General features: G+C 39.3%; 1 protein-coding gene across 45 annotated transcripts in view; it reads left to right on the forward strand.

The window, feature by feature from the left end:
* The window catches only part of RTTN (rotatin), a 144,256-nt gene extending 121,881 nt beyond the window's left edge, over positions 1–22,375 (forward strand). For 23 of the 45 annotated variants that reach the window (XM_085017779.1, XM_085017802.1, XM_085017826.1 and 20 more), the window contains 9 exons: positions 4,262–4,367; positions 5,107–5,204; positions 7,213–7,290; positions 10,273–10,399; positions 12,638–12,840; positions 15,790–16,057; positions 19,831–19,934; positions 20,973–21,042; positions 22,070–22,375. In XM_085017779.1, the coding sequence (XP_084873905.1) occupies positions 4,262–4,367; positions 5,107–5,204; positions 7,213–7,290; positions 10,273–10,399; positions 12,638–12,840; positions 15,790–16,057; positions 19,831–19,934; positions 20,973–21,042; positions 22,070–22,155 (1,140 nt within the window). In that variant the 3' untranslated portion in view covers positions 22,156–22,375. Of the gene's footprint in view, positions 1–4,261; positions 4,368–5,091; positions 5,205–7,212; positions 7,291–10,272; positions 10,400–12,637; positions 12,841–15,789; positions 16,058–19,830; positions 19,935–20,972; positions 21,043–22,069 lie in introns of all 45 variants that reach the window. The other 22 variants (XM_085017773.1, XM_085017784.1, XM_085017813.1 and 19 more) reach the window with 1 other exon arrangement.
* The last annotated feature ends 5,205 nt before the right edge of the window (positions 22,376–27,580 follow it).

Raw genomic sequence — 27,580 nt, forward strand, 5'->3', positions numbered from 1 at the left:
TGAGAGCTCCTTGTCAGTCTGCAATAAGAGCTTGGTGGGAAATGATACAAATTAAATCCCGACTCTGGCCTTCAGTTTGTGTTGAAAAGTGTATAGATTTACTATAGGTTAGTCATATAAATATATATATAGAGAGAGAAAAGGGGGATGGGGAGAGAGAGGGAGTTAGTTTTGGGTTTTCTTACCAGCTTTATCACATACGCATTTTAGGGTACCAGTTTTATAAGTTTTTTTTTTAGTAAGTTTCAACAAAGGAGACTTCTGCCTTCTTCTCTCATTTCCCTCTTCTCAAAGTGACTACTTGTACCTCTTTTAGCTTATTGTTTTATAGTTTTCCTTCCATGTCTCTAAATGACAATGCTTGTATTTCTCTATCTTGATAATTCAGTTTTGGATACTGTTGATTTTCTAGTATGGAAATGAGACTTTAACTCTCTTTCTGTGCCCCATCCGCCTACCCAGCTGCAGTGGATTTCCTTCTCATTCCCCCAGAATTAGGTATCTTCACGTTGACTAGAGATAGGCAAGGTGAAATGTTAAATCTGTGAAAACACTCTACACAGTTGAGCCATATTGCAATGTTTACCTTTCTTTTCCTGCACAGTTCTCCTTTTCCTTAGAGGTATGTGGTATTTTTTTTTCCTTCAGTGAGTTTTCTCTTATCACTGGTATGTCTTGTGTTCTTCGACAGCAGTTGAATGTCCTCCTAGTATATTCAGAAATGTCAAGGAGTTCCCTTCTTGGCTCAGAGGTAAACAAACCCAACTTGTATCCATGAGGACACAGATTTGATCCCTAGCCTCGCTCACCGGGTTAAGTAAGGATCCCGTGTTGCTGCGGCTGTGGTGTAGGCCAGCAGCTGCAGCTCTGATTTGACCCTTAGCGTGGCAACTTCCATATGCCACAGGTGTGGCCCTAAAAAGGCAGGCAGACAGACAGACAGACAGAAAGAAAGGTCAGACTTGTATCAGCTTCATCTTCCAGAAGAAATCCCTTCTAGTTCCTTCTGACCTGCTTAGTACCAGTCTCTTCCTTAGTTCTGGTGTCTTCCATGCCCCTTCTTCCTGGGGAATTCCTCACCTCTCTGCCATCTCCCTTGATCTCCTGCACCCCATGCCCCTGTCCTTCTTTCCTGGTTCACACCCTCCTTTTCATAGAGGTTCTTCTCCAGTGGCTTCCAGATAAAAGGTGCATGGGTGGCTTTTTTGAAATCTAGACATCTGAAAGTCTTTCCTACCCTGCCATTAAATTTATAGTTTGATCAAGTGAGAATTCTCTCCTGGAAATTATTTGCTTCAGAATTTGAAGGGTATTGTCTATTAACTTCTCATGTTAGTGTAGAGAATTCTGAAGTCATTATGATTCCTAGTATTTCCCTCCTGGAAATTTTTACCATCTTTTTTTTTTGGATCTTGTATTCTGCATTTTCCTGATCAAGTACCTAGGTTTGAATCTCTTTCTTCCATTGTGCTGGACTTTCTCAGGGGGTTCTTTTCATCTGTAAACTCCTATTTTTTAGTTACTTCATTGACATCCCCATCACTGTATTTGGAATGCCACTAAATGTTTGGAACTTTTGTTTTATTAAGTTTTCTTCTTCCTACATCTCTTTTTTCTTCTTTTTCCTCTCATTATTTTGTTTTCTATTTCCTGGCTACGAGCTTTTGTGAGGTGTCTGGTAATCTTGGTTGTCTGTTTTATTTAAAACTGGGAGACTCAAAGGAACTGGACTCCCTGAGCATCTGAGAGGAGCTGGTCAGCAGCAGGCTATGTGTGAAGGGGATTTGACTGGGCCCTTTTGTGATCCTGTTTTGTTAAGCTTGTCAGATTCCCTAGAGAAGACCCTCTGACCTCCTGCCTGGAGGTGGAAACCCAGCTGCCAACTATTTGGCAGCAAAGTTAGAGAGAAGTGGGGTCTTAGAATTTAATTTGAACAATTTCACTTAATCCTTCCTGTTTTCAGTAGAATACTTCAGCCCACAAAAGTGCCTAATCTTTGCCAGTTCAGAATCTTTCTAATTTATCCTCTCCAAAGATTAAATCTCCAGATTTTTGCTGTGTTGGGAAGGAAGCATGGCTTAGCTGCACAGAGCTTGGTGAACAGTGGGATGAATTTGGACCTGTGACTGCTCCTCACAGATTTTTCAAACAATTCCCTTTCATTGTCACTTCCCTGCATACATGGTACTAAATTTCCTTGGCCTTAGGCAGTTCAGCGTATGGCCTAGGGTGGTATTTAGTTTTCCTCATTCACTGCCTAGAATCCAGGATTCTCAAACCTGCAAACACATTTGCCATTCATATAGTTTCCAAACTTGGCCTGCGTGCACATGTGTGTATGTATGTGTGTTTAATCCCATTTCTGTCATTTTAATGATATTTCACAAGGGAGTGAAAAGACCCATCTGTGTGTACAACTGTTTCCCTGGAAGTCTTACCTCCTTTTGTCCCTCATTGCTGGTGGAATATAGATGAGTAGTGTTTTTCAATAAGCTTAATTTGTTTTTTCTCAAATTTCTGATACATGTTGGTTCAGTAACATTGTGTATATGAGAGTAGATTTCCTATTAATGGTGAAGATTAAGTTTATAGACAAACTAGGGTTCTTGTAGTAAACTATAATGATTATACTCCATATATATTCATCATCGTATAATACTCCACTGCTTTTCCAGCCCCCTTTCTCATGCTCACACTCAGCATGATCTTTATCCGACACATCTGGCCTGGCCATTTAATGTCTAACTCGTTGGGCAGACAGGGGATGGCCTGGTTTGAGGCGGTGACCCAAGTGACATATTTAAGGTGGAATGACTGCCCTTGCTGGTAGGGCTGGGAGAGCCCCCACTCTACTCTGCAGGGTCCTCTAGTGTCACATTGCCAAGTGTAGGCTGGGCAGGGGCTGTAAGTGGAGGTACATCCATGTCATTATGCTGTACTCTATTTTATGTAAAATTATGTCATTTAAGCTTCATTTTAATAATGATATTATAAAGCTGGATCGTTTTGAAAATTGCTGGTAGAAGGAAAAGTTATGAATTTGAATTATATCTAGTATTTATAAACCAAATGAGGAACTTCTATATTTATAAACCCCTTGAACTTGTAATAAAAATGTACTGATATACCAACATGAAAGTCTTACCATGAAAAAACTCACCAGAATCTAGTCAAGACTTTGGAGCTAATGCACCTAGTACATTGGAAATAACAGAACAGAGAAGACAAAATCATCATGAAGAAGCAGGCAGTTCTACAATGTGGGACTTCCTGTAGGATGACTGAGCTGGTTTATTCAACGTCTGAATAACACTGAAAACCCCAGGCAGGCGGCAGGGGAATGGGGCAGGGGAGAAGGGAGGTGATCTTAGGAGATAAAACACACAGGTATGATATGAAGGCTCTACTATCCCAATTCCACTAAACCGCTATGAGAAGATATTCTTGAGACAAAAGAGAAAATCTGAATTTTTTTCATTTGATACTAAGAAATAAAGTACTCTAGGCATGATAAAAGCTTTATGGTTATGTATACTGGGGTATGCCCTTTTGCATTATCTACTATTTACTTTAAAATACCTTAGCCAAAAACTTTTAAAAAGAGTTCGTTTTTCTGTTTATTCTTTTACATATTTGAAATTTTTATGAAAGATTTTAACTCATAAATTAAAATGTATAAAGGAAATATACCAAAATATTTTCAAAACTGTGATTTTTCATTTATGTAAGTCAAAAAAATTAAGTAATATTTCTTTGAAGAGCATGATATGACAGGTTAATATTACTATAGAAATAAAAAATGGAAAGAACCAAACCACCTGAGATACAGGATTATGTTGGGTAGAAATTAAAGGAACAGAATGTATCTCAAGAAGAAGAATGGAGGAATTTGATGACAGTTCTCCAATTCTGAAGTTTTTCCAAGGGCCCTTTTAAATATGTTAAATATATTTCCTGGTGAATTTGATTAAGTACATGAACTTGCTATGTGTTAACATTAAAGGTGGCTTCTTTCTTTAGATGGCGAGTCTTTGAGAATGATTGGTGGTCTTTTCCATCTTATAAAAATCTTATTTAGTCTTATCCACATAGAGCGTTCTCAAATCTTAAATGATTTATCAAATTCCAGTGACTTTCATGGAATAATTGAAAACTAACAATAGCAAAAAAAAAAAAAAAAATAGGACACATCTTTTATTCACAGCCATTTTGCTCCAGCTTAAGTTTTTCTTGAAGGTAATTTGATTTATATCTTTTGCAGTGCTATGAAGGAAAATCCTCCAAAGATATCCTGAAAAGAGTTGCTGCAAATGCATTGATGTCTCTTCTGGCTGTCAGTAGAAGAGCACAGAAACATGCTTTGAAGGGTGAGCCACCTACACATCAGCTGTTTTTATGGCATGTTTTCAATTCATATATTTTACTGCGTATTTGTTTTAATTTTCTTTGGACTCAGAGGGTAAAGAACTTAAACTCTTAGGGTCACTAAAAAAAATAGTATTTTTTTTTTCTTATACAGAAATGTAGTAAACATGCATAACTTTTAAAATGAAAAGATTACAGTGCAGTTTATTTCTTGTGTAATGATTCTCACTCTAGAGAATCTATGTCTAAATATTAGAGAAGCTTTAAAAGTAGCACATCACTCAGATTCATAATATTACATAATTAACCACAATCATGTATTGTACACATGTAGAAAACATAGTTTTGATAGTCATAACAACCACATTAGATGACCGTATATTTTCACATAAATTTCCTTCTAAAAGTTCATAATTTTTCAACTGGGATAAGGTCTTAGAGTTGAAAGAGAAGAGCAGCACATCAAACCCCACTGATTTGAGTTGCGACTTTGCTACTGAAACAAACTGCATGCCTCCAACATAAATGAGATGTGGGAAGTATGGTACAAAATAAGAAGTGGGCTTTACCGTTTAGTTCTCCTGTGTTTTTATCCTGTAATTTATTAATCTGTCACTGAAAATGCAAAAATGAAGTTGGTTGGAAACAAAATGTTATTTTTTGAGAATTTGATTGTTATGTAGTTTTAGCTTATTTGGAAATGGAATATCCTTTTGATTGCTTCAGATTTTGGTCTTTCAGCCCACCTGATAGACAGCTGCGTGGAGCGAATGAAGCACATTCATGCACAGCTGAACCTGGATTCTCTGAGGCCTGGGAGGGCAGCCCTGAAGAAAAAGGTGACAGGTTCTAAAATTCTGGGAGGCACAAATGGCCATATGTAGAGACAGTCTCTCTAGTGTCCTTGTGCTTATAAATGACACCAATGTTTGTTTGAAATGAATGTCTGTTTTAGAAGAAAGGTACAGCCAAATAGTTAATGTGATTTCTATATTGGCAAGTTTCAGTTTGGGATTTTTGTATATGTCTTAGTGTCTTAGTTTTCCCTTGAAGATTTGTAAATGAGGCATATATATATTATATTTATCGTTGTTGCAAGCATTTCGGAGTGTGGATGATACATTTTTTATACTACAAAAAGAAAATCTTCCTCTCAAAGTGAGTATAGGTTCACTGGGAATGAGGTAACTTACTGAGTGTTTTCTGTATGCCCAGCACTGCACTAAATATTTCACATTTATTTCTCCCTGTACACTCATGAGAGCACAGTCATATAACTAGTAATGGGTAAAGCCAGTGTTTCCCCATATCTGGGCAATGCAGAGCTGGTCTTCCTAATCTATGTTTATTTCCTCTCATGACTTCTGAATATCTCCTTCTAGCACTGAGTCTGCTGGACTCATATTCAAACTGTGTGTTCATTGTAAACTTAACGATGTAGGTTTTTAAAAAAATTTATTTTATACTCAGATAACATTGGTTTATAACATTATATAAATTTCATTTGGGAGGTCCCGTTGTGGCTCAGTGGTTAGCAAACTGAACTAGTATCCATGAAGACTCAGGTTCTATCCTGGTCTCTCTCATTGGGTTAAGGATCTGGCATTGCCATGAGCTGTGGTGTTGGTCGCAGACACAGCTTGGATCTGGCATTGCTGTGGCTGTGGCACAGGCCAGTGGCTATAGCTCTGATTCGACCCCTAGCCTGGGAACCTCCATGTGCTATAGTTGCGGCTTTAAAAAGACAAAAGTTTCATGTGTACAACATTGTATTTCTACTTCTGTGTACACTATACCATACTCACCACCAAAAATTCAGTTTATTTCTGTCACTATACAGTTGACTCCCTTTACCCCTTTTACCCTCCCCATTATCCCTTCCCTTCTGGTAATCACTACTCTAGCCTTTGTGTTTGCTCATTTTTTTTTTTTTAATATTCCACATTTGAATGAAATCATGCAGTATTTGTCTTTCTCTGTCTGACTTATTTAACTTAAGACTCTCAAGGCCCTTCCATGTTGTTGCAGATGGCAAGATTTCATCTTTTATTGTGGCCAAGTAATATTTCATTATATATATGTATAATATTCCATTATCTATCTATCTATCTATATATATATATGTGTGTGTATATATATATGTGTATATATACATTTTCTCTATCCATTCATCTCTCAGTGGTCACTTAGGTTGTTTTCATATCTCAGCTATTGGAAGTAACATGGTTTTTATATAATAACAATGGTTACTAGTAAAACCTATGGTTAAAAAGTTCTGCCACACAGGCTTATCAAGAAAATGAATACATGTGTGTATTTATAAATATAAATATATGTATATCCAAGACCATTGTGGTGGTCTGTTTAATAACTGGCTTCTACTGCATTTGATAAGAAACCAAGAAAAAGACCTTATCTGGTGATTTCATTGATCCAGGGGCTTATATGTTTTTCACTTTCTTTTCTTGCCTCTCTTCCTTTTTCCCCTTTAGGCGAAGGTCCTTTACTTCATCATTGAGAAAGTCAGCCAATACCTGATACAGTTGAAAATCAGCCAGTACCTGCTTCACTTTATTGAGATGAAACATGAAGCTTATTATATATCTCACTTCCTCTATGCTTGATAGAATAGGAATAGCTTTTTTTGTGGTAGACATGCTTCTTGAGATGTGGTCGTCTTTCAGAGATCATTAACTTGTCAGTAGCTTCAAAGTTATGGTGGTCAGGCCCAGTGAGAGCATAGCTACACTGTAGTATGACCCAGAGGAGAAGGGATTCATTCTTACTATAAGAAGTGAGATGTGCCATTGTCGTTCACATTTTTCAACTGCTTTTTTTTTTAAACAGGAGGATGGTTTTGTTAAAGAGTTAAGCATTGCCATGCAGCTCCTAAGAAACTGTCTTTATCAAAATGAAGAATGTAAAGTAAGTAGAGCTTCTGAAAATTTTTATAGCAGTGCTGGCATTAAACAGTTTAATTTTTATATGAGATAATTAGGGAAAATGGAAGGTTCTTTGAATTTTTTTTTAGATACACAGTTGATTGGTCATAAGCCCTATGTTGATTCTCAGAAATGGATGGACCTAATCTTGTTCTTCAACCCTGATGACATTTCTTGTTTATGTCAGCATTTTAACTTTATCACTGAAACCCTGATTTCAGGCAGCTGAATTTGAGCCTCTTTTTTGTGTACTATTAGCCATTTCAATTGTTTTTTTACTAAAATGGATTGAATGGCTATGTATGTTTTCTAAAGCAGGACTTTTTCAAAGACACCTGTCAGACAGCTGTCCAGGGGGATACATGGAGGTGTCTGTATCCATAGGGAAGAAGATGAGTGTGTCTTATCTTCACTTCAGATGTGAAAAGGCTTCTTGCTGTTGCCAAATGTGGGCCTTTTTGTATCACGGAGGTTCTCCATTTCCAGCTCTGCTTGCCTCAGCCCCTCTGTTGGGTGGGGAACCAGTGAGATATTTTGCTCTGTGAACATTAATGCTGTCATTTAAAACAGAACATTGGTGTTGTATAGGACATAGCATCTTGAACATTTTGATTTTCTTTGTCACAGTGATATGACACTTTTGAAGCACTGTCTTTCAAACAGAAATGCTATGGAAAGTGAGTAAGACAAAGATAAATTATAGAAGCTTTCTTAAAAATTTCTTACTTATTTTTTCTTACTTGTGACAAAACTGGAAAAAATACACTGTATCTGGAAAGTAAACATCTTAAACACATATTCCTTAAACTGTATAAAATAATTTGTTTAAGACACATGACTGACAATTGACATTTCAGAGCAACTTAAGGGCATTAAGTATTGATATATTTCATTGAAATTCCCAATGTACAAATGTTTTATGGCAAATAGAGGTGTGCTTTACTAAAATTCTGATCCTTTATGCTCAGGAGTGTCCTTGTGACTGGATGCAATAGTGTTCATCCATGACACCTCAGTCAGGGGATACTCAGGCTTGCTTTCCAGGAAGGACCTGCTTGTAGATTTATGAGATGCTCATCTGGGTACTGGGTATAAATATTGTGTTCACATTTATAACACATTAGGCAACCATGAAAGTGTAATTTCTCAATAAGTCAAAGCACTTCTGTATTTCCAAGTTGTTTAATAAGGAATGAATCCGAAGAAGAATATGTAGAATACTCTTAGATATAAATGTAGTTTTATAGGGCAAAGGTTCTAAATTTCTTTTTCTGTTCCAACTTACCTGGGGTGTATGACACACTCCCATTACTAAATTATCGGTCACTCTTGTGGTGATTCGCCATGTCACCCATGCTCACCTCTCCCCGGTGTTTGAATATGTGTGATGCTGAGGAGTTTTCATACCAGGAAGAGCACAGGGGATGTGAGGTAAATGAATGGAACAGTAGGCAGGGTTAGAGGTGAGGACTGTGCTGGTCAGGCAGGAGGTGACCAGACCTTAGCTAGGCAGGAGGAAAGGGGAAGGAGGGTGGGGAGCAAATTGAGGTACTGAGGGGAAATAGGAGAGGTATAGAAATGACTTCCATGCTCAAGCCTAACACAACATGCATAACAGCAGAGCATGGCCATAAGAGGTCCTGACGCTGGCTTTGCACATCTTAATGTTAAGTGTCTTTGGGGCTCTAGGGTGGAAGATGGCTGGTAACTAGTGGATTACATGGGTCTGCAGCTCTAAGGGGCAACATAGATTGGGGATCTTAGGAGTTATTAGTGTATAGATAGTGTTTGTAGCCATGACTACTGTTAAAATTTCCCAAGAGAGTATGTAGCTAAAGCCTAGGTCTGTGACAGTGAGCCAGGCGCCTGCTGCAGGGGGCTGTTTTCTGGGTTTACATGGAGTGAGGAGCCTGGGAATAACACTGGGAATAATTTCCCGCTCTCCTCTGCCATTGATAGTGCATAAAACCATGTAGGGTTTGTGAATTTATATGACTGCCTACATGTGTTCACGTGGGTCTACAAATTGCCTGGTAATTTTGCTCATTAAAAAAATTGCTGTTGGAGTTCCCGTCGTGGCGCATGGTTCCGACTAGGAACCATGAGGTTGTGGGTTCAGTCCCTGCCCTTGTTCAGTGGGTTAATGATCCGATCTGGCGTTGCCGTGAGCTGTGGTGTAGGTTGCAGACGCGGCTTGGATCCTGCGTTGCTGTGGCTCTGGCGTAGGCTGGCAGCTACAGTTCCGATTAGACCCCTAGCCTGGGAACCTCCATATGCCGCAGGAGCGGCCCAAGAAATGGCCAAAAAAAAAAAAAAAAAAAAAAATTGCTGCATGTACTGCCAATAGTTCTATTTTATCTATAATAGTGTCCCAGTGGTAACTCATCTTTGCAATAAAAACTAAGAGTTACTTAAGAATCATTGATTTAGCATACTATTTTGGCTGAATCTTATCATGGTCAAAATATTTAAAAACAGTAACCACTTCTGGATCTATCCTATCTATCCACACACACTAGATTTATATACACACACTTGCACTCAGGGAGAGAGGGCAGAGGGGAAAACTCAGAGTTGATCAGAATCTTTCCTTAACCAGAAAATCCCATGTCTTAACCGCATCACAGCATTTACAAGAATTTACTCAATATAGTGAGATCTTACTGTCTTGCTTAATTTACATGTTCAGAAGCTGGCTTTCTACATTTCTCACCTGAGTTTCATATCCTGCCCCCACCCCCCACCCAGTGTGGAGGGACTTTGTGAGACTGGTAGGGCTCATGGTCAGTGCAGTGCTGGCTGCAAGGTGCTAAGTGACCACGGAATTCTGACACCAGCTCACTCGAATCAGAATAAAGATAAATTCAGTCTTATCTCATGTTGGTGACAGTTTTTTTGGACTTGATTTTAATTTTACATTTTCATATATTCAGACTAATGCTGCCCCTGTTTCCTTCCCACACAGGAAGCAGCTCTTGAAGCTCATCTTATCCCTGTCTTGCACTCTCTCTGGCCTTGGCTTTTGATGGATGATTCACTGATGCAAATTGCCCTGCAGCTGCTTTGTGTCTATACTGCAAATTTTCCAAACGGTAAATGGAACCATGCTGCCTTTCAATACTATACTAAAATATTAACTTTATGTAATGTCATTAAAGCGTAAAAATGAATGTATATTTTGAAGTATTTCTTCTACTTATTTGGTGGTAGGTTGGCTAGAGGTTGGCTTTCTTATAGGTATTATAAGAACAACAGATATTTTAGTGCATGTTTGATGAGATGGGAAGAGTCATTAGCACAGGGAATAGAGAGGTAGAAACTGTCCTGATTATATGGCAATAGAACATTGAATTTAATAGGAAAATTGAGAAAGTGAAAATTATGATGGAAGGCCTTAAAAACAGGGTAAAGGGTAAAAGTTTTATAGTTCTAGAGCAGGAGGCTGGCATGATGAAAGGTATTTTGGTCACAGGTGGTGCCTCTTTCATTCATTCACTGAATGAAACATTTTGCTGTGAGCCTCCCATGGGCCCTGCCTTGTTAGAGGCCAACAACTCAGTGCACAAAGGCAAGTGACGGGGGTCTGGGAGGGAGGAAGTGTGAAATAGCTGTTCCTGCATGTGGAGGGAATCGAGGGAGGATTGCAGGCATTATGAATTTTCCATGTAAACTTAGGGTCATAGATTTAAGGTTTAGTCAGCAAGTGTGAAGTTTGCATGCTTTGCCTAGCAATGTTCAGCAGTTTGGCAACTGGATGCCCCAAATATCAGAAGATGTGTGGAGAAAGGACAGGGACAGGGAACAGTTCATATCCTTTGTAGTCACCAGTGTGTGAGGGTGCTCTTTCCCTGATAGTCTGACCACGGCCTCCACCCTGGAGCTGCCCATTCCAGTCTCCGACTCAGCTAGTCTCTGGGGATATCAGATGTGAGCAGACCTTCAAGCTCTTGAGTTCTGAACATACTGTTGTGTGTGGAGGACACTGCAGGACAAGTCATCCCTGTTTTCCCTCTGCTGCTCTTGACTTTCCCATTCTCACTTCAGTTGGGACAGTCTGTTTCACTGCCCCTCCCAGCCCACCTCCAGCAGCATGACCAGCGTAGCATAGCTATCTCTGAAGTATGGCCTTTGCACATGGTCCTTCTTTACCCCACCCTTCACTCCTTAATTTAGGGTTTAAGGAAGTGAGGGGGAGAAAAGAATCTATTGTAAAATATTGAGCAAAAGAAACATACTTTAAATTTAAATCTTTTGAAACTGATCTGTGTAACTTTTATACTTAAAATTGTTATATATATTAGACTGTGGTTCTTTTTTTTTTTTTTTTTTTTAAGGGCCGCATTAGCGGCATATGGAAGTTCCCAGGCCAGGGGCTGAAATGGAGCCACATCTGCCAGCCTACACCACAGCCACAGCAATGTGGGATCCAAGCCATGTCTTCAACCTACACTATAGCTCACAGCAACACCGGATCCTTAACCACTGAGCGAGGCCAGGGATTGAACCTGCAACCTCATGGTTACTAGTCGGATTCGTTTCCACTGCACCACAATGGGAACCCCTAGACTGTGAAAAAATTGAGGAAGAAGCTTTTATTTTTCTGTCTTGTTTGTTTCCAAGCAAACTTGCATCATTTAGTGATAGTTTTTTATAACATTAATGGATGCCTTCGTATATGGATACAGGTATGTAGTGTGAGTACAAGAGAGATCAGTATATTTATTTGTGTTTACTTGCCTTTTATGAGTTTATTTTACAGAATGTATTTGATTTGCTCTAGTGATCTAGTTATACTTAAGCTGGTCTCTTTGCATGGACTTTTACAAGTAATTACATTTACATTACAGTACAATAAAAATTCACTTCTGATTCTTTTATGATTATTTTTCTCCCTTGATAAATCCTGTATGGTTTTTTAATTTACTGAGGATATGTTGGACCCTTGAAAACCAGCTGATGCCACAACTGGCCCTTTCTGCTTATGAACTGTGTGACCTTGAGCAAGTCACTGACACCTGAGCTCTGAGACATCATCTAACATATATGGCTAGTAGCATTTGTCCTATCACTCCAGGATTGTTGTGTTTGTTCCTCATTTTTTTTTTCTTCTGTGAAATGGAGGCATTAGACCATAGCATTGTTAAAAATGCTATCGAGATCATCAGGCCCTCAATCCATTAGATTGAATAGACATTGGTACTAGCCTTTCTGTTATTATGGTTCATAGGTTAATGGCCAAGTCACTTGACAGACAGACATGCTTTACCACTCAGGTTGTTTAACTAAACCAAGAAGTTAGATGATGTTGTGATGGGCTGCTGTTTTTCAAGGTTGCAGTTCTCTCTGTTGGTCCAGTTTTGGACAGTATTCTGCTCCAGCTGCACACCGAGGGGCCCCCAGTAGCTCCCTGATGCTGTGTATCCTGAAGTTGGCTGCCCAGGTGCCTCTGGAGAACACCTCAGTCCAGCAGTTGGTTTTTATGTTTCTCTCGAACCTGGCCTTGTCTCATGACTGTAAAGGGGTAATTCAAAAGGTGAGTACTTAAACTCTTCTTCCAGTCATAAAAAAGAGACTCAATAAAATAACCAAGGACGTGTGTAAAAAGTCTAGAACTCTGTTTCTAGGGTTAATTTATTCTGATTTCAAGGTATTTTGTTTTAAAGAATTGTAAAAGGATAAGGAGGTTCATTTTGTTTAAAGCCAGTTGATAGATGATACATGAAACTAGAATATAACCATTTCCTTTTAGTGTATCTTCTTAGCTTTGAGATTGTCTTTTATCTCTCTCAAAAATGATGGTTTTAGAAAGACAGCTGTCTTACATTTATTTGAGATCATAAAAGTAATATATTGGTCTTCAAGCAGACCAAATTGAGCAGTAATAGTTTCAGTTCAATTTACATTGCCAAATCATTTATGAACCCACAACCCCCTTTTCCCAGGTTAGACCTAATAACTTCTTTATGGCATATAGGTGATTTTTTTAGTCCTCTGGGGCTCCCAAGCCAAAACTGGTTTTAACTTAGGGCACTTTAAAAAGGATTGAACTGATTTAAACAAAATCTAGTACACATGTTCAGTTAGACTATATTTAGATGTATATAGGCAGAATCCCTAATTTGGAAGATCAATTAAAGTTTGAGCATGATCAGATTTTCTGTGATTTACTATTACGTGGTAATTTGAGTGCTTCATTCACATGAATGTCAAGATAAATTGCAAAATTAGACAGCATTCCTAGGAACTGAGTCTTTTCCTCTACTATGTCATCTCCCCAAACCCCCCTCAAAAAAAAAAAAAAATACTTTGAGTGCAACCTCTAAATAAATAGCAGTTTTACTAAAGAAAGATCTTTTCAGTGGTATATTGGAGCTAACTCATGTTGGCTCATGAGTGTCATTAATTTTCAGGAATTTTGCAAGCCAGCTGATGTCATAGTGATATCGTGACATCAGCCATAATGAGAGTATTCACACCATGAAAATCAGGGACCCTCAGCTGTTTATTTACCAACACATGGCTGGATATTTGCTCTGTGTGTGTATGTGTGTGTGTGTGTGTGTGTGTGTGTGAAGTCATCCTGAACTGGATTTTTGTGGTCATCATCCTTCCACATATGTGAGAGCATGGGCTGGGGGTGGGGAGCAGTGCTTTCTGCCACCTCCTTATAGAGCACACTGGTAGGAACCAAAATGGGAACTCCCAAATGGAATGCAAGTGCTGATTTGGATCTAATGTGTGATTGAGTGGAACTTAATTCTGTCTTAAACTTCAGTTTCTTCATGTAAAGAAATTTTAGTCTATGATTTGGATACTGAAGCATATTTTGATATAAGTGTTATAAGACTCCATTTCAGGTACAGATCAATCAAGTTGCCCTCCTCTGTGCTCATCAGGAATCCTCTGAGTCGTCTTCTGCTGTGTTGTTATGACAAGCCTGGGACACTTTCATTTACACCTCCGATAACTCATCTATCATTAATAGAAAATGTAGCTAATGCTGTTGTAAACTAAGATTCTAAAATATGCTTTCTCTCTGCCATGGCCTGTTTCTTTGCATTCTGTCTGGAGTAGGAAATTGTCTAAGAGCAGCTTTAGGACCAACAAAAAGAAGGGATGTCCATAGCATATTACACTTTAAAGCACTGCCATATATTTTTCACCGTGGTCACCCCCAAAGCTCCGAGATCATGGCCGCATCTAGCTGAATGGGAGAGGCAAGGAATGAATCTAAAAAGCATTAATTTGTGCTGAGAGATAGGAAGCAGATGTGATGATGGCAAATGCAGTGCAAAGTGGGAGGTAGTTTTACAGTTTACTTATTGCTTGGGTGGTGCTGCTGACATTTCTGTAGCTTGTTTCATTCTTAGAGTCTTTTTAAATAAAAGTGTTATATTTATTTTATAGATTCACAGCAAAATCTTGATTTTGGTGTAGGGAAACTAAAGAAATAAGCCAGAGTCAGTATTAAATAGGGAGAGAGATGAGATATTCTGGACAGTTGTGAAATTTAAGTGATCTTATTTCTGCTGCATTCTGATCAAAGTATCTAGCTGACTATGACTCCCATATTCTCTTGGGCTGTTACTGCTGCTGCTGCTGCTTTTTTTGTTTTTTTAAGCTATGGCTACAGCATGCAGAAGTTCCTGGGATTGTACATGAGCCACAGCAGTGACAATGCCAACTCCTTAACCATTAGGCCACCAGGGAACTCCTTTGGGCTTCTTCTTGATATAATCCGTTCATGCTTTCTTTCCTTGTTTGCATATAGATTATTCTAGCAATATATTATTGTCATTCACATAGTGAAGGGTTTGGTGCAGTTTTATGAAAGGGGTTTCATTTGGAGGTTGAAATGACTCTGACAGTTCAAGTAATGGAGATTTCTCATTCATAAACTTACTAGAATGACATGTAGTCATGAGAAAACATCCTTAATGATAAGCAGCTGGGGTAAAGTGATTATAAGATGTATCGTAGTTTTGTTTTGCTTTTTTTAAAACAAACAAACAAACAAAAAAAACACCTATAGTTATAAAGATTCACATAGCCTCAGTGCCACCAGAGTTGTTAACTGGTGTCCAAGAGTGTTCTGGGCTTTGTTGATTTTCCCTCCTCATAAGATATCTTTTAATGAGTAGCAGAATTTCTAGAAGGCAGACAGAAAGAGAAATCTGAAGAAGCCTGAAATAATCCCTAAACTGAATTATCATTCCTAAATAATTGAGTTGACTATAGTTACTTTATCCATCATCAGGAAAGGATTAGTAAGAATTAAAATTTAGGTACTATTTGGTTTTCCTTAATTTTTTCACTTATACCTGAAAACAATATAGATGGCATATTTGGAAGGTATTTGGAGGAAGGAAAAATTAAAGTTGGGGAAAAGAAGAGCAGAATGCTAGTTAATTGGTCTCTAAGGGACTAGGAAAATAATGAAAAGACTCAGAAAGAAAATAATATTCTCTCTATTTATCCACAGAGTAACTTCTTACAGAACTTTCTATCTCTAACATTGCCAAAAGGAGGAAATAAGCATCTCAGTAATGTGACCGTTCTTTGGTTGAAGTTACTCCTGAATATATCATTTGGAGAAGATGGGCAACAAATGATTCTGAGGCTTGAGGGCTGCTTGGACTTACTCACAGAGATGAGCAAATTCAAGCATAAGAGCAGCCCTTATATACCCCTTCTTATTTTTCATAACATTTGCTTCAATCCTGCCAATAAGCCCAAGATCCTGGCCAATGGTGAGTATTCTCATTGTTCACCATACACACAGACATGTGCATCCATGTATATGTGTGGTTATTCATAGAGTGTTCCATTCAGGCTAAAACACAAAATAGTTTTATAAATAATTCACAAGGTATTCATTAAACACCCACTGTGTCCAAGGCACTGTGGGAGGCAGAGGCTGCAGGAATTAGGCATGACTCCAGCCCTCAAGGCACTGCCTGGAGTTTCCCTGAAGGGCACACTGGATCAGGGGTGGGGTGGTGGTGGCATGGAGGAGGATGTCCATGGAGCCTCTCCAGACCAGCCTGTCCTCCTTGTAATCCCTTCTTCCTGCCTCCCCCTCCCTTATTCTCTGCCTCCTTTCCCTGTTTTATTTTTCTCCATAGTTATCACCAGGTGATGTACTGTGTATTTTCTGTATGTATCTGTGTATTCCTCGTCCGCCCACACTAGAAACATGAGCTTTTACAGATCAGAGGCGTTTTGCGTCTTTTGTTCATGTTTATGACAGCAGCTAGAATCGTGCCTGTTGCCAGTGAGCACTGGTGGGTATGTGATGATGGAGGGAGATGCTGAGCAGGTGGGAGAGTTCAGGACCCAAAAGGAGACATGTTATCATTAAAAAAAAAAAAAAAAAAAAAAGAGGTGGGCTCTAGACCCTTACACCTGGTACCAGGAGCCAAGCCCCTGTGTACTCACTCCAGCCTCACCTGAGGCAGCTTCTCTGGGTCCAGTTTCCTCATCTATAAAAATATTATCTCCTTTCTTAATTCTGGTAGAAATCAGTTTTTAACACTTAAAGTGCTGAGCACTGCTCATGGTACGTGAAAGATGCTAGAGTTGTATTAATTCTCTTTTCCTTCCATGTTTTTCACTTAATCTTTTCTCAGAGGTGTTTTTCTATGACACATAGAAAGGATTCCCTTATAGTCTGTTGTGTATAGCTGCTGTTCTTTTTTTCTGATAATTATCGAACTGCTAGAAATGCAGGGTAAGATTTTAGAAGCTTAGCCAGCCTTTAACCTACCTAAATTAACTATGGATCTGCACTCCCATGGCCCCTCCATAGAATCTGTGTGGCTGCCGTGGGGGAGGGTGTCGGGGTGGGGCTTCGGTGGTTTTGTTTCCAGGTTTCCTTCCTCCTTCACTGTGTCTCCCTGTCTTCACAGTTGTAAAGTACAGATGACCATAGGTGCTACCTCACAGGGCAGTGAGGCAGCCTGTGTGCAGTATCTGTTCCCAGTCCCGCTCTCAACTGTCAGCTCTTCACCTTTCTCAGAGGAAGTTTCTTCTCTGGGGACTGCCAACTGCAGTTTTATTACTGAGAGGGTAAGAGGACAAGCTTTAGGGAACTGAAGGAGAATCTGCTTTTCCCATTTCTGGATCACTCAGGATTTATTTTTAAGCATTTCATTGTATTAGCATTCATTCTCCTCCAGTACCTAATGGACAAACTTTTGATAAGAAAGAGCTTCCCAACCCCACAGATATGAGATCAGGAGCCTTCAGGGCAGGAGCGGGGGCAGCAACTGTGCAGTTTCTATACGGACGAGTCACAGAGTCGCCTTCATTTCCACCTGGGGAATCCAGAGGGAGGTGCTTGGCAGAATCCGTCAGCTTGAACACCTTCCAGATAAGGTGGCATGGCTGGTCTAGTAGCACCCAGACATCGGATTTAGATGGTCAGGAGGAGAGTGGGCAGTGGGGCTCGACTCTGCTGGGAAAAGCAGATCCAGAGGACTCCTTGTTTCTGGTTATGCCAGGCTAGATCTCCTTTGAACATAACAAAAACTTACTAGATAAATAAAGTACATGAAAATTCACTTAAAAAACCAAAGAACTGAAAAGATAATGGGAAACTTCCAGGTCAATTTTGATTAAAGAGAGGTAAGAAGTTTGTAGAAGTCTCTTTTGTTCCAAGGGCATTTGCCAGCCCTGTACACCTGGGCTTCTGTCTGGTCAAGTGTGAGATGTCAGGACCCAGGAGTCTTGTGGACCATCCTGCAGGTGTTAAGCTAGAATCCCAAAGAGCTAACCTCTTATAAAAGGATGAATCAGAATTAAATTAATACCCAAACCTCATCCAGGTGACTACAAAGAAAAGAAAAACAGGTGAGGTATGAGGATGAGCACCACAGACCACTCTCACAGCTCCGCGCATAGACTAAGTGGCCTGTGACCTTGGTTGGAGCTGATCTTTGATTGACAGTGCCGCTGGGGTCTTAGCAGAAGCAAACTGCCCTTTGATGGATGGAGGACAAGTTCATACTAAGCCTCAGGGAACCCCTACAAATAATTTTTCAAAAGCATTAGCCAGTACACAGTTAAAAGATGACCAAGGAAACAGGGCAACATGAGTGAGAACCAGCAGGGGGAAAAATACCAACTTATCTGCCTAGACTTCAGATGTTGGAATTATAAAACACAGATTTGAAAAAGACTTTAATTATACAATATTTAGTTAAATAAATGACAAATTTGAAAGTATTTGCAGGAAATAGGAAACTGAAAAATCGAAAGGTTTGGAAAAAAAAACCGTATAGGACCTCACTGTTGAGTATGATAATCAGCCACTAATAGATGTTTAAATGTAAATTAATTAAAATATTCAATTTGTTAGTCGCATTAGCCACATGCGGCTGTTGGCTAGCTTGTTAGACTGCACAGTTTAGTGCATTCAGTGGGGTGGGAGTGGTTAATGCATAGAGAATGTTCCCAGTAACAAGTGTTTCACCCTAAAGAATGCAGTGTGCTTTTAAAGTCACATATTTTAGTGGAAAAATCATTTGATAGAATTTAATGATATATGAAGTAATAAAATAGATTCATGTATTTTTCTGAAGCACAAAGGCTGTGTCCTTGGGGCTAGACTTCTCTACTTATTTAAAGTGAGTAGGCTGCTGTGGATAATTTCTAAGTTTTCATTTCATACTCTGGCTGGCTTTGCACAAAGAGGGCCTATCTTATGTGTTGTTATGCCTTTAAATAATTTTTTTACACATATACACACATTCCTTTAAAATGTTTAGTGCCTTCTTAAAAGCCTTAACCGATATGATATTTCTTGATTATCATTTTATATGGTAGCCTATGGTATTGATATGTTTGTAGAATGTCTTTATAATTTATCATAAGTGCAAAAACTTTTTCTGCATGCAAAAATATGAACTCTGATTGAACAACTCATTAACATGACTCATTGTGTAATTATATATTTCTGCACTGTTGATACCTTTCTTTCTTTCTTTCTTTCTTTTTTTTTTTTTTTTTTTTTTTTGTCTTTTTCTAGGGCTGCACCCGCAGCACATGGAGGTTCCCAGGCTAGGGGTCTAATTGGAGCTGTAGCCACCGGCCTATGCCAGAGCCACAGCAACGCTGCATCTGAGCTGTGTCTACAACCTACACCACAGCTCACGGCAACACTGGATCCTTAACCCACTAAGCGAGGCCAGGGATCGAACCCGCAACCTCATGATTCCTAGTCAGATTTGTTAACCACCGAGCCATGACGGGAACTCCCTGCACTGTTGATGTCTTTAAATGAATGGGCTTTTGTTGAATTAGGGCCAAAAACATTAAGCAACAGTGGCTTCCGTGACGGTTCTGTGCCTGATGTGAAAAGTTTGTTTTGAGGTTGTTCTCCCACATACCACATGGTATAAAAGGTTGTTTTTGTCAACTTTGTATGTATTCTGATGGATAAAAAGGGGGTATCTGACTAGTCCAAGATATGAATACATTGTAGTGAGACTGAACTTTTTTGTTTTAATGTATTTATTATTAGAAAAAGTCATTAGCCTGCTAGCTGCCTGTCTGGAAAGTGAGAATCAAAGTGCTCAGAGGATTGGAGCAGCTGCGCTTTGGGCTCTGATTCACAATTACCAAAAGGTCAGTTTTTAAAATCCTTGTCCCTGGGAGGCAAACACCAAGCCTCTGGGACATCAGAGAAGCATCAGCCAGGAAGACTCGAGGTCACAGACAGTGTTGCCTTTGTGCATTCATATCATTAGTTAACTGTCATTTGACATCTTCCATTTAATCATTTCAGTAGGAGGTGTCTCAGTTCAGAGTGTCTCTCTCTTGAGTGAATTTTCCCTGTTAATATAACTTGATTTTACGTATTGGTACAATGTTAGTATAAATTGTTTCTTCTCAAAGACAAGTCAAGGGAAGGTTCATCTTGAAATCAGACCAAACAGTGAAGTTTTATCCAGGTGTGAGATTCCCCTTTCTCTAGCACAGGTCATCACTGGGGTTGAGGGAAGTTCAGTTCTGGCGAGGCTGCAGCACAGGGCCAGCCCCAGGAGATTACCCGGCAGGTGGGGCTCACGTCTAGTCTTTCTCTGGCCTCTGCCTGGTCTTCTTTTAGTCTCCCTCTAAGAGAAATGCCTGTGTGCTCTTAGTGATTAAGTCAGGGCCAAGTGACAGTATTAGGAGAGACAGCCTTTCTCCCTCAAATGGTGCTTGCTCCTCTGGCCAGCCCTGGTCTGGGCTGCTTGCTCTCCCTGTGGCTGCTGTCAGTGCACATGAGGACAGAGGCTGCTCCTGTCCTCATCTCTGTGTCCCCAGGGCTTACCCCAGTATGGGCATATTAGAGTCCCTCAGTAAATACTTGTTTGACCAACTTACCGACTGATAATATTTCATATCCAGGATCCAAATTCTGTGGTTTGAGGAAATAATGAAATACTGAAACTAAGATAACATAGTTTAAAATAGCAAATTGAGATATGAGGAGAAAAGGTGAAAAGGGAAGGGAAATAAAGAACATGGGACAGTAGAGAAAGAATTCTCTAGCTGCATATCTCTTTTTTGGTATCCTGTTTAGTACAGTAGTCAACAGGGGTAGAATTAGTATTGTGCTAACCTGATTCTTAAACCCATGGGAGTAAATCTCATTAATGGATTGCTCTATATAATCTCTAGGCAAAAACAACTTTGAAAAATCCATCAATAAAAAGAAGAGTGGATGAAGCATATTCTGTAGCAAAGAAAAGTAAGTGTTATTTATTAAAGAGATTATAATTAAACTTGGAAGCTGTTTACTGAGTTCTCTCCTTAATGAACTATTTGGACAGTTCATAGTAAAATGGCCATTTTCTACAATGATGTTTTACACTGGAGTTTGAGGAGCTTTTTTGTTGAAGCATTGTAGAGTGTACCAATATTTGGTCCATGCTTTTCACTGTAACTTTTTTTTTTAATAATAAAATGTTATAATAGATGAAGGTTTAAGATGTAGTAGTTTCTCAAAACATGTCAGTGATCTTTCTCCGAGTCATTTTTTTCTTGTACCACAGACTGGCTACCTCTGTGCTAAAGTGTGTTCTTAGGTGATAAGACCTGGGTCCAATTAGAATTGACCTTGAACAGAAAACTTTGATCTAACCTCAGGGAGTTGAGTTACAGTCTCCAGGGATAGATCCTGTTGCCCCTGCCTCCACTCAGCCCTGTGATGTAATCATGCTATGAGGCAGGGTTTTCTTTCCAAAGTACATTTTTCATTTTTCCTAAGACAGTGAACTGTCTCTTTCCTGCACTGCTCTGTGTCTATTGGTTATTTGTGCTTTTATAGTCTTTTTTTTTTTTTTTTTTTTTTTTACAAATGGTTTGGTTGTGGGCTTTTCTTTATTTTGGGGGTGTTTTTGGTTTGTTTCTAGCTATGACCATGCGTCTCTGGGGTGGTGAATAATTGAGTTTATGTGTTAGGAGAGGTGGTACATAAAAAGAGTGAGCATTGATTTGGGATTATAGATAATAGTGCTCATCATGGAGGCATATTGTTTTTTGTTTATACTCTTTGGCTATTAATTAAAAATAAATATAAATTCAACAAATTTTTAATATTTAAATATTAAATTTATAAATATTCTTATAATGCTAGTACATCAGGAATTTAAATAAAACTTTGTTACACATAATCCTGTACATGTACAAATGTTTGTTGTGTGTGTCCATCTTCAGTGCAGTGCAGTACTAAGTATGATAAAGTTACTCTTCCAACTCTTGTTTTTCTATCTCAGCTTTCTCAAACTCAGAAGAAAGCCCTCTAAACGCCTATTATTTGAAATGTCTTGAAAACCTTGTGCAGCAACTTAACTCTTCCTGAGCACCCTGCGATGCTCTGCCCTGAATCGGCGGCCACCAGACAGGTGAGCCAACCTTGAAGCAAGTTTTGTGTAGCATGGTTCCTGAAGACATACTAAGCCTCTGCAACAAAGGGCCTAGAAAGTCCTGGGAACACAAACATCTTTACCTTTTTCTATGCAACATGCTGTGTAAAAATCCTATTTATCAGTTATTTAATAAAATATTTTTAGCAACTGAAAGTTGACTAATAATTGTTGCCTGTAGGCCTTTATCAGTCTCATGAATGTAAATTTTAGCAATGGAAAGAAGACATTGTGTTCTGATTTCTTTTTTTTTTTTTAATTTATTTGAAACGTGGCTCTTGTTGATACAAATGCTTATTCTTCAAAGCATACACATCAGTGAAGGATTTTTTTTTTTGCCACACCTGCAACATATGGATGTTCCCAGGCCAGAGATCAAATCAGAGCCATAGCTGCAACCTCTGCCACAGCTACAGCAATGCCAGTTCCTTAACCCACTACATTGGGCCATGGATTGAACCTGTGTCACAGTAGCAACTCGAGCCACCCCAGAGACAGTGCTGGATCCTTAACCCACCACACCATAGCAGAAACTCCAAGTGAAGAGGTATTTATAGTAAATGTGTATAATTTTGTGCAATTATATTGCACCAGTAATTATGCAATTTTTGGTGATGTTGACTCCTTTCCATATGATTTATAAATGTGTTAGTTTTATTACTTTCTTCTTTCAACTTCTGAAATGCTGTGTAATAAAAAAAAGAAAGAAGAGTTTATGGCCATACAAGCCTGGGTTCAAATTCTCCTTCTTAACTCAAAATATCATGAAGAACAAGAACGTGAAACATTTAACAGGAGGAGCTCTGTCAAGGCCTCCTGACATAACTCTTAACTAGCATGTAGTTCTGAACTCAAAACTTAAAATCTATTCAAGTACTGACCACTTAGAGCAGTTGTCCCAACACTTTTGAAAGTAAGAAGAGAAAATTCTAAGAAAAGAAAAATAAAAGTTGAAATATATATAAGTACGTCTGTATATACACACATACCACCCACATGTATACACGCTCATTATTTAGGAAAAAGTTATCTAATTATAGTTAACAAGAGGAAAAGGACATCTTTAATTAAACGATGTTAGCAAATTGCTATCATTAATAAAATAAGCCATGTGATGTTATTTAAACTGGAAGCATGAGGGCAGAATATGTGTTAAATACTGAAGTAGAAGCAGATAAATTTGTAGTGTCTGAAAATTATTGATTAGAGGTCTGAAAAATAGATCTAGGAAGTTTAGAAGTTTCTTGGCAGGCCAAGTTAATTTGAAACAATGGACATGCCAATATTCTGAAAAATTATCCCAGAGCAGGTATCTTAGGAATTATTTCGTCCTTTTCGCCTGGTTTCTTATATTCTATGTCATTTTCTTTGCATTGCCTTGCAAGCCCTCGTCGATGAATAATGAAATGGATTTCTTTATATCTTCCATTTAAAGAGTTCTGTCTATGTCACAGGCACTCTTCTCAGAAAGTTTATTGTTTAATCTACCTTCCTCTAAAATACTACCATTATTCCTATGTTAGAGGCGAGTAAACAGAGTGGCTAGGTTGGTTGTTTGTAGCAGACGAAGAGTGAAGTTGAGACTAGAACCCAGCATAACTGATGTCCATTGTGAGGTTTTAAGACCACTGTGCTATTGCCCCACCCCCACCCCCATTTGTTTGGGTTTTTTCTTCCTCATTTTAATTCCTCTGTTTATGTTTGGATCTTATAGGTAACTTCCAATTTTCTACAAAAATTGGTTCTCTTCAGGGAAATGATTACTTCCTTTATGGTTCATTGATTAATCCACATCTCTGTGTTTGCTTTGCCTCATGTCTTTGGAATCAGAAAGAATTGTAATTTATTATGTTCCCTAACAGTTCAGGGTAGTAGTACTATACGGGGATTGTAACCCAGCAGTCGCCGCCACTCAAGGATGTTAGTGCTGCCGCCCTGGAAAGAGGGGGAGAGGTCATGACTTCAGGAGAACATATGCTTGTATCTGTGGGTGCCTAGGGATGTGAGCCTCAGGGACGTGAGCCCCTGGTGGCGCTTCTTCCCAGCCAGTGGGAAGCTGATGAGCAGAAGATCCCTGTGGTGATGGGGCCCACTTCTTCAGCAGCTACCATGGCACCACACTGGGGACACACCAGTGTCAGAATCCCCTGGGATACTTGTTGAAATGAAGATTCCTGGGTGCACTGAGACAGTCTTAGGCCTGTGTCTAGAATTGTTAGCAAACTCACCAGGTTATCTTTACACTCACCACAATTTGGGAACCATTGACTAATCCCCCAACTTTATAAAAAGTTGCCCAGGACATGAAAATGACTTAACATTGCTCAATTACTCAGTGAGAAAATCAGACCTTGAATCTGGGTCCCTTGATTGCTCGTCAAGTGTTCTTTCCTACATCCCTTAGCTTAGGCAGAGAGCCACTTGTTCAGGCCTTATGGTCTCCAGATTTCCCATTTCCATGGCCTTTTTGAGTGGTTGGGTCAGTGTGTGTCTATGCTAGGAATGGGCTTGAATACTGTGCCGTATTAACTGGAACATGCAGACATGGATGCTGGGGTGTCTGTATTTAAGACCTTATGCAGTTTAGGGGAGGAGGCAGCCACTGGTTTTGAAAACAGAAGAAACAAGTAGAATTGTTAGCTGACCTAGTTGGAGCCGTCCCCACTCTTCTTAAAATAGCTTCCAAAACTGAATAGCTGGATGTACTTTTTTTTGGTGTTCTGTAAATAATGTAGTGAAAAATAACAGTTGCCCATTTAACTGCAGGTCTCCAATTTTCCTTTTTGGTGTTAAATATACTCATCATCTCTGGTAATTTTCCATCATTAGTCTTTGTGGCTGCACCTTGTCTGTCCCCATTTCCTGAGATCTGATTCTTGACCCATGATGTTTCTAACACTTGGCAGATTGATGGGTAAGAATAACAGATTAGCACCCCTGCTCCTGCTGTACGAGGTGTGCCTACAGTTCTTTCAGGGAACAGGAGAGGTGGTGAAGTGGCTAAGGGTGTAGGACTCGAGTCACATGGACCTGGGGCCAGCCCCAGCCTCACTGTGCACAGCTCTGGGGACCTGGAACAGTTACAGCTGTTTCTTCTGCCATACCTGGGACAAGGACACCTGCCTTGTACAGTTAGGGAGACACCTGAGTGCCCAGTCCTCTCTGCATGATACATAGTTGATTGTTCCTTTAGATGTTATCAATGATGGATTATTCTTATAAAGTGCTCAATTCTCCCTCTCTCATTAAAACATAAACTCTTGACTCTTATGGAGGAGAGAGATGTGCTGGAAAGTAAGTTTGTGGTCAGAACTAAGGCTCCCACATTCTGAAAGTATTTCTGGTGGAGGTGTGTGTCCGTGGTCCTGAGGTTACTCATGACACAGACATTGAGCATTTCTTTAGGGAGAACAAAGTCTTACGAAGCTCTGCTGCTAAACACACCTGGGAGACTTGGAACATTTTATTTGTCAGCTTGTCAGGTTGTGATTGAATGTCAGTTGGTGAAATATTGCTGTTTTTCCATTTGAATTGTAAAAGTGGAAAATACAAGAAATGATAACCTTAGCAGCCAGAAGAAAATCTTAGCTTAAAAAATCCATCAGTTTGAGATAAGGCATTTTCTTCTTGTCGCCTCTTGTTGACCTGAATGATCCAAGGAGTTAGGGGAATGGAAAATAAAAGGCTGTTGTTTCTGTGAATTAGGAGACATGGTTTGGGGAACTTAGAGTTTATTCTTCTTAAGTCAGAAGTTATTTCTCACAAGAAATTCCTTATAAAACTCAAGTAACAAGTCAGCCAGTGCTGAGCAAGAGTACGTGGGACCATGAGATGCAGGATGTATGGAGACCATGCCAAGACCTGGGATTCTGAGATTTGGCAGCAAGACATGATGAACTCGGTGTGACATTTTAAATGTTCCCAACAACGTTCATCCTGCATTTCATTCGCACCTTCTGCATTTGGGAAATCTGCTTCAGAAAAAAATCTGCTCTTTTAAAACGATGTTTCATAAATGATCCATATGGTAACATTCAATAAATTTCTTTTTAACTGATTTCACGTGAAAGCCAAGAGAAATGTATGTGTTTTAATGTAGCCTCCAAGGGTAAAATTCTTTCATGCATTTCACCTTTTCCAGTAGTATCTCCTTCCCCGTGGCTTCGCCTCTGCCCAAGGCTGTGCCTTTGGAGCATTTGCATCCCATTTGGTTATTTCATGGGGCAGCAGTACTCGGCATTCTAGTAGCAGATTGCTCATAGTTCTGGGCAAATTCTGAAAACATGTCTTCCTCGGATGGTGAGAATATTCTTCCCTTGGCCTACCCTGGGAAGAGACAGATTATAAAATGGAAAACTAGTTTTAATCATTTTCTGATTATATTCATAGAGATCGTATTGCAAAGAATCAGTTTATAGATATGATGCAGGGCTTAAAGTTACCTTTTATATCTGTTAGGAAAAGCCATGATTACACAGAGTAGAAAGTCCAAAATAATAATGGCTTTTAGTAAGAGAAGAGTTTCTTTTTCTTTTTCTTTTTTTTTTCCCTAACGTCTAAGCTGACAGTATCCTCAGACTTGAATGCCTATCCGTCTTTGATAAGCTGTTCCTTCAGCAAGTTATCATGTGGACACCTGGGAGCAGAACTCCCCCAGCTGTCTTTTGCCCCTTTAAGGAGCCTTCCCAAGAAAGCAGGCTCATAACTTGCCCCCATGTCCTTGGACAGAACACAGTTACCTGGTCACCCATGGCTGCAAGGGAGGTGAGGGATTGTAGTTCTTGAGCTGGGCTCACTGCCATGTTTAGTAACACAGGCTCTGCTGGTTGGGAAGGGCTGAGGGACTTGGTTAAGCAACTACCAGCTTTGGCCCCACTGGGCAACGTTCCAGTTGGTTTAAAAGACAAATGTGATATAATTAGAGGTGAAAGTATTATATTCCTAAATTAAAAATAAGAAAGAGATTAGAGGCTTACTGAATTTATTCAATCTGCATTTAGACCTTGTGATTAATGCTAGTTGCATTTGGAACTAGAAATAGTAATGTCAGAGAATAAAGTAAGATGACTTTCCAGCTTGAGTTTATCCCTGGGACATGAAAGCCTGAGCTGTCAGAACCTAGCTGCTTTTCACAGAGAAACGTGAATGCTAAGACAGAGTACTGGGTCCAAACAGACTCCAGTATTCTCAATGATAGTAACTAAAAATGGGTTGATTAATTAAAAATTAATTGAAAAATTTAACATATGTACCTTAAGCATTTATTTAAAATATATAATTATATGTTCATTATCCAACCTCTTAATAAGAGCTGAGGTCTTTTTTGAAGGTAGTTCCTTCACTGATGTTAACACTGTTTTT

This window comes from Sus scrofa, chromosome 1, assembly GCF_054392235.1.
Source record: "Sus scrofa isolate SSC_HxYL_T2T_F1_AM1 chromosome 1, Sscrofa_HxYL_maternal_Yorkshire_Landrace_v2.0, whole genome shotgun sequence".
Lineage (NCBI taxonomy): Eukaryota > Metazoa > Chordata > Mammalia > Artiodactyla > Suidae > Sus > Sus scrofa.